The sequence below is a fragment of the Setaria italica genome, chromosome V, assembly GCF_000263155.2.
Source record: "Setaria italica strain Yugu1 chromosome V, Setaria_italica_v2.0, whole genome shotgun sequence".
In the NCBI taxonomy this organism is placed as follows: domain Eukaryota; kingdom Viridiplantae; phylum Streptophyta; class Magnoliopsida; order Poales; family Poaceae; genus Setaria; species Setaria italica.
Genome location: NC_028454.1, coordinates 43,405,714 through 43,416,256, shown reverse-complemented (window position 1 = coordinate 43,416,256; position 10,543 = coordinate 43,405,714). Strand labels below are relative to the sequence as shown.

Sequence of the window (10,543 nt, the reverse complement as noted above, 5' to 3'; positions counted from 1 at the left end):
ATCCTCACCGAGTTGGACGCTGAGTACACCCGGTGTTTCAGCCGTTCTGGCACGGTCGGAGTGGATCACCGTGGGGGAGTAGTACACCCAACTCCTCATGTTCGAGCAGCAGATTGATATGTTGTACAGCGGGTCCAAGTCATCCGCTAGCGTCGCAATGCGCGGTGAGAATATGTGGATGGTGTACGTACACGACTCGTAATTAGTATCTAAACATTCGATGTGACACGTGCTAAAAATAAGACACGGGAAGAAAACGCCCCAGATTCAGACTTCTGTTCATGTGGCATCCGTACAGGCAGAGCCTTTAGCACTCGTTCAAGGAGTAGATGCTGTCAGTTGTCTGCACTCTGCAGGTTCATCATTGCTGCTTTTCTCTGATGATGAGTCTCTGATAGCTGCACTCAACCGAGAAGACCCATCATAAAAGCTGGGCGAATGGAGAATACGTTCCACGATTCTCCAAATCAAGAATGGAACTTCAGAACTCCTAGGGCACACTTCCTGATACCAAAAGAGGTTACAATCAAATTTCAGGTCTCCCATCCCATGCAAAGAGTGCCACGCAGCATATTGATCAGGAATATGCCTCCATCAGTTGTTCTGTACTTTTGCTGAAGTATATGGTCAAAAAAAAAATTACGCCAACCACAAGTTTATGTTGTTCATGGCATCATGGTTTCAGTTCAGATTAGTTGTTGTAGGAAAAATTTAAACCAATGAGCTCAGTATTAGTCATTTGAATTCTGGAATTATTGGACCATCATAGGAGGTCGTATATACGACGGAAAAAGCAGCTTTCAAGGCAACAATGCAAAAACTTAAAATTTTGGATTGGCCCATGCAGGTCTCGAACCTGCGACCTTGGCCATATGCAAAATTATTTCCAAAGCGAAAAAATTTTACCGAAAATTGCCACATAGTCATAGGCAGCGCGACAGTAACGGTGGAACAAACCAGGTGATTTCTTAGCTAAACTTCCTTAATCGTACACATACGTTCTAGACATGCCGCTTTTGACTCTAGTAACGGAAGAATTTGAGAGTCAAATGCATTGACCTCCCTTCATCTAACACAGACTAGCTCTCTAAAAATCCGTCTCCTGTCCAGTACTGCAGTAACTAGCCACAGGCTACAAGCACCACTGCTGAAACCCGAAGCCATCCTGTTCCCTCCTCGCAGGAGTAACGTTTCACAATTGTCTCTGCGCCCAGCCTGCCCTCTGCGACTACTGATACTACTCCCGAGGACTCGAGGAGTGACGATCACCACGAGTGCTGCCTGCCCCTGTTCATGCCGGAAGATCAGCAAGCCAAATGCCAAGACGAGGAACGATCGTCTTGAAGGCGCACGACGACAGGATGGCATACATGCCCTCTGCTCACTCGCTCACCGGGCATCAGTATTGTATCCCTCCAAGATTAGCCTTTCGTCCAGTCTCGATCTCGATCATCGCACCGTAATCCTGAACACCACCTGGACGCAGTACTCTCATTAGCTCAGTTCTTACTACTGTTGATGCTGATAGCAACGTCGTCATGATTCGTGCGAGCGACGGCGATCGGCGCGCGAGATCATGCCTGCTGGTACGTGTCCGCATGTCGGCCGGCGGCCGGGCCACCGGAATTATCCCTGCAGGTAAGCTATAAAAACCAGGAGGGAGTACAACCACCCACCTGATGTTTTTCACCTCTCATGATGATTTCACCGCGTCCTTGTCGTTGGCTTTCTTTCTGTTCTGTTCTACACCCCCCGGCTCGGCGGCTCGCAAGGTGACTGTGCCCAACGCGTGGCGCGCAGTGAATTAATTCGCGGGGGGTCGGTCGTCAGATCTGATGATCCCCTGTCCGATCGCAGCCGCACGCACGTTGGTGAAATGGTGAGTGCGTGACGTGACGCGAGGCGACGACGGCGGGTAGGGGCCTTCGTGTAGGCAGCAGCTAGAGGGTTAGGGCATCTCCAATGCATGGAACTGGCCCCGGTTCCAAAGGGGTGTTTGATCAGGTAAAGTCTAGACTATGTTATATCGACTAATTAGGAGGACTAAACAGTAATAAAACTAATTACACGAATGGAGGCTAATTCGCGAGACGAATTTATTAAGCATGATTAATTCATGATTAGCACATGTTTACTGTAGCATCACATTGTCAAATCACAGACTAATTAGGTTTAATAGATTCATCTCGCAAATTAGCCTCCATATGTGCAATTGGTTTTGTAATTATTCTATATTTAATACTCCTAATTAGTATCTAAACATTCAATGTGATAGGAACTTTAGTCCGGACGAAAGAACCAAACACCCCTTAAGTCTTGATTTGTGCTGTTGTAAACCGTCAACTGTTTGGAACCACCATCCATGGGACCCACGAGAGGAAAAAAATTCCCATCTTCCCAACCTCTTCCTTCTCAATCACTTCCATGGCAGGAGAGGTGTGGAGGGTGGGAGGGAGAAATCAATTTTTTATTTCCTAGAACCGTTCACTTCAAAATTCCAACTTTGACACTAGGCAAAAAAGAAGATTCCCCATCACATCAAATTTGCGGTACATGCATGGAGTACTGAATGTAGACGAAATAAAAAACTAATTGCACAGTTTTGTTGTACTTTGCGAGACGAATCTTTTGAGCCTAATTAGTCAATATTTAGACAATAATTTACAAATACAAACAAAACGCTACAGTGTTGCTACAGTAATTTTGGTTGGTCAAAGTTAGGCAACTAAATAAGGCCCAAGTCCTTTGCACGGAGTCAGTCCTTTAATTTTTTTTATAGGACCGACCCTGCAATGTTTAGAACCAGCTCCTAAACATTATAGGACTGGGGTTCTGATAATATTGAAGAGGCCCTTACCCCCCTTGGACGAAGCGCTGCAGGCTGCGCTTGGCTGTGGCTGCTCCGATCCATCCTCCATGGAGCGTTGCTGGTGTCCGATCAGTCCACGGGAGCCAGGCGCAGCCAAGTCAAATCACCAGTCGTCGCCGCGTTGCAGGATCGAGCCAGCAGTCGACGGGGGCGGAGACAACGGGGGAGGAGACGAGCGAGCAAGCGTGCGTGGCCACAGTGACGAAACTGGCGACGATGGTCCGCGGCAGGCAGGCGTCGTGCGAGACAAGGCTGGATGCGAGAATCCAAGGGCGCGAGGCGGCGATCGATCGAGCGCGGCAAAAGGGATGTTCGCGCCGGCCGTTGGCGCGCATTAACTCGGCGCGCCGGCCGCGCGGCGGATCAGCGTCCAGCCGCAGGGGCCCGGGCAGACGACGACAGCCGCGGCTGCGCGCTAGAACTAGCGAGCGAGGAGACGTGTGAGGAAGGCGCCCGGGCGCAGGCACAGGCGCGGCAGCGGCAGACCCGGCAGACGCCAGGCCTCGTGGCCGACGCCGCGCGCCGCAGGAGGGGCGCAGCGCAGGCGAAGCATTCGCATTAACGCGCGCCCCGGCCGGCCTGGGGCGCCGATGCGATGGGATATCTCCTCTCCCTTCTCGCCGCGCCTGCGCCCGGCAGGGCTGCGCGTACGCCCGCACAGTGCTGCGCTGGTCACTGCTGCCACCGTCGATCGCCATCATTGCCGCCGGCCCCCTCCCTCCGATCGCGCCCCCGGCCGCGCCATCATTGCGATCGCCGCCTCCCTCTTGCGATCTTGTTGTTCCGTCCATTCCTCCTCCTGCCCGCATCCACGATCCATCGCCGAGTCTTGAATGAATGCGAGTAGGAAGGAGAGGACCGAGGGCTCGTACCACGCGCCCCCGGGCAACAGTGCGGGTCAGTGCCAGTGCACGCATCGCCTCGTCTGCATGACTGCCCTTGCGCTCTGCTGCCTGCGTGCCATGCCTGCATCATTCTCGTGCGTGCGTCTCCCTGTCCGTGCAAAACTTGCCGGGGTCTCCATCTCGCCTTCGCCTGCCATGTTTCCTAGCTATTCGATTGGAGTAGTGGTGATGTTACACCACACTTACTGCAATATGTTCAAATGGATTTGTTGAAAAATGTTTGCAAATCAAATAATCATAAAATAAAATTCAAATAGAGAGGGGGGGGGGGGGGGGGGGGGGGAGTCTCCTACTCTCTTCACATCAGCAGGAAGCCCATCAGGCAAACAGAATGCATGCCGCATGCATGCGCCGGGCCAATGCCTCGAAGCAGTGCAAGAACACGAACAGGACGCCAAGGCCAGCTTCGTGTAACGTATCGTCGCCCTGCACAGACGCAAGCGCAACTATTCGTGCATTTACGCGTGGAATAGAGCAAGCGCGCAGCGCTCCATCGCAGGCTCTACCTCTCCCTGATTGGATTTTGTTTAAAAAAAATGGAGTCTCCTAGGGCTCTGGTTTCTTTATCTTTTGCGAATCCAGGGTGAAATGTCATGTCTGATTCGATGGCAGTTGGGCTGCAAATGCTCTGCGTGCTAGTATCCTACTAGGTAGCCCTGCCCACCAGGATCCCTAAACCTACCAGTTAAAGCCTGAGGGCTGCGTGATCTTTTTTGGGTTCACCACGGGAAGATGGCAATCTGGATTGACCAGTACCGCTTCAGGATGTGATATTTTGATGGCTCTCGGTCGAGGTGCCATAGTATCCGGGGGGCGCTTCCCATCCATGCCATTGCCACTGCATGCCCGTCTGCTATCCCTAGCTAGTAGCTCTGGACCTCTACTACCTATATAAGCACCTGCACGGCTGCACGCTCGCTGAACGCACGCAAGTAGCCAAGTGGCACGGCGCTAGTTGCAACCAAGAAAACAACAGGGAAAGGAGATTCAGATTCAGAGACATGGCCAGGGCAGACTTTATATAATAGTCTCCTGCCATTTTGGCCTCTCTCGCAAGCAAAACCAGGGCGAGGGAGAGGGAGGAGGTGCAGGATGCAGCCAGCGCATAAATGCCTGCCGAGGTCGAGTCTTGCAGTGAGGATCTCCATGCGATGATACAGTATATTTCCAGCCCTGACATGCCTAGCTAGCCTCTCTAGCTAGGACATTAGCATGCCTTGTTCAATCAGACCTATCAACTCTCATCACAAAGTCAAAGCAAGGATACGCAGCAGTACCAAATAGATACACCCATCAGGTCTCAATGTCAACTTCAGTAGTGTTGTAGAGCCAATCTAGCAGTACATGGAGTAGAAACTAGCAAGAGGAAGGGGGAGCTAGCCGTCCGTCCGAGTGGTAAAAGCCCGGAACAAGCTAAGCACGCGTGTTTCTTCTACTACACCAACAGAGACACTTTGTGGATGCCTGCATGAAATGTTGGATCATCTTGTGGGATGGATGGAGAGGGAGGCGGTGACTGACAAACAAGCAATTAAACAACATAAGCATGCACTCTTCATGTAAAATCGACTGAGAACACTGACCCTCCGTCCTAACGATGGAAATCTAAGATAATCGTCGCACTCCACTTAGTCTTAATTCAGCACTTCATGGATTTTTTTTCCTTTCATTTCTTCACGTCACTAATAACCTGAAAAATACAATTTTGCAAATATCAATCGGTTGGTAACCGAAAGAAAATGGTAATATGGTCGTGAAATGGAGTATTCTTGCTGGCATGCAAACATGATTGCTACACACCAAACAAACCGTAGAAAGTAGTAACTGCTATTTAATTAAATACATGGTACATTTTCATCTTATGAATAGACAAAAAGAATGCTGCTATTATAATACGGTGTGCGTTCATTAGGGCATGAAATATCAGTTCTTTCCTAGAGATACTCAGTAGCTATTCATGATCACTGGCAAACTCTAGCTGTATTACTTCACAGAGAACACCCGTGCGTGCTCTTCTTGGTACCAATGGCTTTTGTCAGAAAACTTTCTACACTGCCATGCAAGCTGATTTGTTCTCGAAAGCAATATTTTTTTAAAACGTTTTTTTAAAACGAAAGTTCTCGAAAGCAATACTTTCTGACCCTTCTGCTTCAACTAATAAAACAAGCTGTTTAGGTCAACACAAACCTAGGAGAGATTTGTTGGCCACACAAAGTGTGCTGTGCATGGGCACAAGTACCAGACCTTAAGAGCAAAACAGTATGCATGACAAAACAGATTCTTGATTCCGTTGATGAGAATAGCTCAACCTATCTCACTGCTACACATGAAACTAGCCACCGATAATGTATTAATCCAAAAGGTTGCGCAATAATGTTTATTTGTTTGCACAAGAGCGCTCCAATTAGCATCAAAGCATGCACTAAGCTATATTTAGCTACTCCTCATTAGCCATGCATGATTATGCATCTTACATCTAGCAAACTAACGAACTAACCGTACTCCACCAAACTCGCGAATTACTCGGACGGCAGCAGAAGAAAAAATGGATAAGAACACGGAGCAGGCATGCCAAACCTGACACGATGGATCCGCGCCCTACTGCCCGGCGCTGGGCTTCTCGTCGCCGCCGGCGGTGCCGGACTTCAAGAACGGGCTGATGCCGAGCGTCCCGAGGCCAGAGACAGGCCCACCAGCGCCGCCCATCGCCGTCGAGTACCCGAACTCGTACCCGCCGTTGATCCCCAGCCTCGCGATGGGCTCGCCGTCGTAGCTCCTGGACAGCATCTGCGCGTTGGCGAACTGCTCCTGCCCGAACACGGCGGGGGAGCCTCCGATGGAGCCGAGCGCCGCCGAGTGGCCAATGTTGATGAAGTTGTGAGCGCCGTTGGGCATCGCGTTGCCGATGAACTCTGCCATGGCTTGCGGCCCGCCGTTCGACCCCGTCGACGCAGAAGCCGCCGCCGCCGCCGCCTGAAAGGAAGAAGAAGTCTCTAGTTAATACATGCGTTAGCTACTCAACAACGATCGAGTGGTAGTACGGAGGAGTGAAATGATCACCTGGTACTTGGAGAGCTCGTACTTGGCGCGGGCGAGGTCCTGCTGGAGCTGGCGGAGGTTGTGCTGGAGGATGGAGATGACGCCGACGCAGCCGTAGACGGGGTCCCGGAGGCGCATGTCGGCCTCGTAGGCGAGCGAGTTCACGGCGTCCTCGCGCTGGAAGGGGTGGAGCTCGTTTAGCAGCTTGGTCACGTTGCTCGCGCCGAAGACGCGGTGCACGTGCACGAACTTCTGCGGGTTGTCCGGCGGGAAGTAGGGCGCGAACACGCAGTCCGGCTGGCACTTGCGGCGGAGGAACTTGCACGCCGCGCACGGCGACCCCGTGCCGCACACCGCGGCGGCGGCGGCCGACGACGAGGACGACGCCACGGTGATCACCGAGCCCGATGGCGCCGGCACAGACGACGCCATCCGTCTGCTGCCCTGGCCCCTGGCGGAAGGATCACGAGCTTTGTTGTTAGACTCTTCTTGCGGCGTTCTTTTGGAAGCTGCTGGAAATCAGAAGGGGAGAGAATAGAAAATCCCGCTGGCCCTCCTCTTAATTTTGTTGCCAAAAATGAAGAACACTGCCTCAAATACATTGGAAAGTATACAAAAATGTTCATGCGTTGGCACCCCTCGATCTAAAAGAAGGAAGCGAACCCATACATACATGGGCAAAAAATCACATCACCGCCAGGGTGCAAAAATTCCAAGTTATAGTAGGCAAAGCACATGTCAGATCCGAATACAGAATAGCATCCGATCCATTAGGGTTTGAGACGTTCGGTTTCGAACAGCAGGAAGGGAAGGGAATGGGAGAGCACACCTGGGGGAGTCGCTGGTGAAGAAGCGCCCGACGAAACCTGGCCAAACGGCGGCGCCGCTCCCCCTGTTCGTCGCCTCTCTGTGGGAAAGAGAGAGGCCGAAAGATTGGGGTGTGTGCGTGCGTCAGTATGCGGGCGGGTGGGAAGGCGTGGCGGAGAAATAAAAAGGAGGTGTCGAAGTGGAAACGCAACGGCGACGCGCTCGGGTCGTCCCGAAGAGCAGCGCAGGACTGGGTTTTATCGATGAAAGACTTGGTAGGGTACCGATCTATTTACTGAAGTAAATTTGTACGGTTATATTACTTTGGTTTAACAAGTTCCAAACGTACAAACAGATGCACGAAGTTAACAAATGTACAGTGGCATGTACGCCGGCGAACATATCTTCCCACGGTGATTTTGAAATATTTATGAGTCAGAAATGAAAGTGTTTCACAACTGATTTCTTGAGATCAATCTATTATTTATTAAAAATTGCCATCACATAGTAGGAGAAGAAGGATAATAAGGCAGTAGGCTCATAAACATCCATCCAGCTTTGATGCAAACTTTGCTCCATCTAATGTTGCTTAATGTTTATGTTTGCATATGATGAAAACTACTCTAGTGCCAAGTCAAGAATTGATTGTTTGTTACATCTTTTGTTTTGATTGTTTTGATAGCAGTGGAGCATTTGAAACTTAGGTTTCTTTTGCAAGATGACAAATGCTTGTGTACCCATAATGAGGAAAAACTTGTTAATTAAACTAACATCTCCACATGTGCTTTCTCTTGGATCAATGGCTGCCCTGTTATTTGAACCAACAAGAAAAGGAGTGTTACTTCGCGTATGAGAGAAATGACGTTAAGTGCAACTGTATGGTGAGAGAATCGGTGAAAATGAGTGGGTAAAAGAAAGGAAGATGCTATCGGATCCGCTGCTAGCTGTGGATGGCTGCGTAGGTTTTTTTGCGTTCCCTTTCGCTATCTGTACACCAGTTCATGGTGATTATTGTAAATTCAAAATTAAATAATATAAAAATTAGTAGTATGATTTCAAAATGAAATGGGAGGCAAATAGTTAAATAAAGAGTCAATACAAGTCTTTTTGAAGTCAATACAAGTCTTTTTGAACTCTTTTTGAAGATAATGTAGTAAATCATCAGTTGGACAAATACTATGGAGTGGAAGGAGTGCTGTTTTTTTTAAGTATAAGTCATGATGGAATTACAGAAGGGTTTGACTATGTTTTGGATGGGAGCAAATAAAAGATGAAACTCAATATATTTTTGAACCATGCCTCTTTTATGGTGGAAGGGGGTGGAGATGGCATTCCTTTTAGTAAAACCACGAGTCGTTCACCTAGCTCGTTAGGATAAAGTGCGTGTGCCTGTGTATTTTACGGTACACAATACTATCTTATACTATGTTTGAAAAGAACTCGCATGTAAGGATCTGACGGTTGAGATTAATTGTATACTACTAAAACATTAAGCTGTAGTATAGTTAGTATGCATGAGTAGTATATGCGGTATAGGATATGATGGGAAAGATGTGAAGTGGCATTATATATGTTGTGCTAATTACGCCACTTCCTACTGCCACCCGCCGTTGCCGCCTCTGGCGATGACAACACCGAGGCGGACGGCGCCAGCAGCGTGCTTGGGAGCAGCACAGCGAGGCAGAGCAGCGAGAGCAGGAGGAGGAGGCGCTTCCTCCTGCGTCGGTGCCACCGTGTCTCCATCACCCCGCGGCCGTTGTTGCTTCCCGAACAAATCGAGGCTTCGTCGCGCGCGTCTAGATCTGTCTATGTATACTGCAGCAAATCCATCAACTACTGCAAGATCGCGACTTGAAATCCTGAATAATATATGTTCTGCTAATTACAATTTTACCGATACCAAAAAACAGTCTATACTCTATACTACCCCTGATAGTATCGTGCACCGTGAACTACCCCTGATAGTATCGTGCACCGTGAAAGAGCTCATATATTAACTGTTCAATTTACATAGTGGGTGGTGAAGCAATGCCAATTGAGATAAACATCTTGAGCTCACATCATTCATCATCTCTAGAATCCACGGAGCAGAGATCATGGAAGTTGCAGGAGTGCATGGTTGGCATAAAAAGAACGAAGGATCATGCTCGTCCTGGATGAAATATACAAAATCCTTCCGTTTCATACGATAACGTCAGAAAGTGGGGCCACCGACCTTATGCCAGCAGGCCAATCAGAGGAGCCCCAGGGCGGGCTAAACACACCCCAAGTATGGCTTTGAATGCAGCATGTACCAGTAGAGAAGGATGCAATGCGGCATGATTGAGAGGGAGGGAGGCAGCGCCCCCGGCCGGCGTCCCTTTCCAACCCCACCTCGGCAGGACCCCGGCCTTCAATACCGTGATGGCCACAACTCATGCGTCGACAAACCGGGCACTCATCATGACAAGCCCGCTTGCAGCCCGTACGAATGATTAGGAGAATTTCGAGTCACCCGCTCATTCCATTCATTTAACCCTGCCCCATCGATGCGATGGATGGCAGCAGGTGCCGATCGAGATCGAGTACTCTCTATGCTCCTCCTTGAGGTGTATTTTGGTTCCTTTTGCTTATTTTTAGCACGTGTCACATCGAATGTTTAGATACTAATTAGGGGTATTAAACGTAGACTATTTACAAAACTCATTACATAAGTGGAGGCTAAACGGCGAGACGAATCTATTAAGCCTAATTTGTCCTCCGGGGTCAACGGGTCCTCAGAGTGGATGCACTCGATGGGCGCGCACGAGCTCCGGACCAAGGCGTTGGGGCTGAAACAAAGAAGGAATAAATGTGAAGTATTCGTTTCCTAAGATCTAAGAGGGGAGGTCGGGACTTCACCTGGTTGACAGAAGATGATGACTATGAGGCCATGACGAAATAG

At 49.6% G+C, this 10,543-nt stretch overlaps 1 protein-coding gene across 1 annotated transcript; it reads right to left on the bottom strand.

Annotated features, from left to right (window-relative positions):
* Positions 1–5,055: 5,055 nt before the first annotated feature.
* On the bottom strand, positions 5,056–7,835 carry LOC101782035 (LOB domain-containing protein 6). The gene is made up of 4 exons (XM_004970795.4): positions 7,643–7,835; positions 6,835–7,264; positions 6,352–6,747; positions 5,056–5,464 (listed from the first exon to the last, which is right to left on the bottom strand). The coding sequence occupies exons 2-3, from the start codon at positions 7,243–7,245 to the stop codon at positions 6,373–6,375; spliced, it is 786 nt and encodes a 261-aa protein (XP_004970852.1). The 5' UTR covers positions 7,246–7,264; positions 7,643–7,835; the 3' UTR covers positions 5,056–5,464; positions 6,352–6,372.
* Between the last annotated feature and the right edge of the window lie 2,708 nt (positions 7,836–10,543).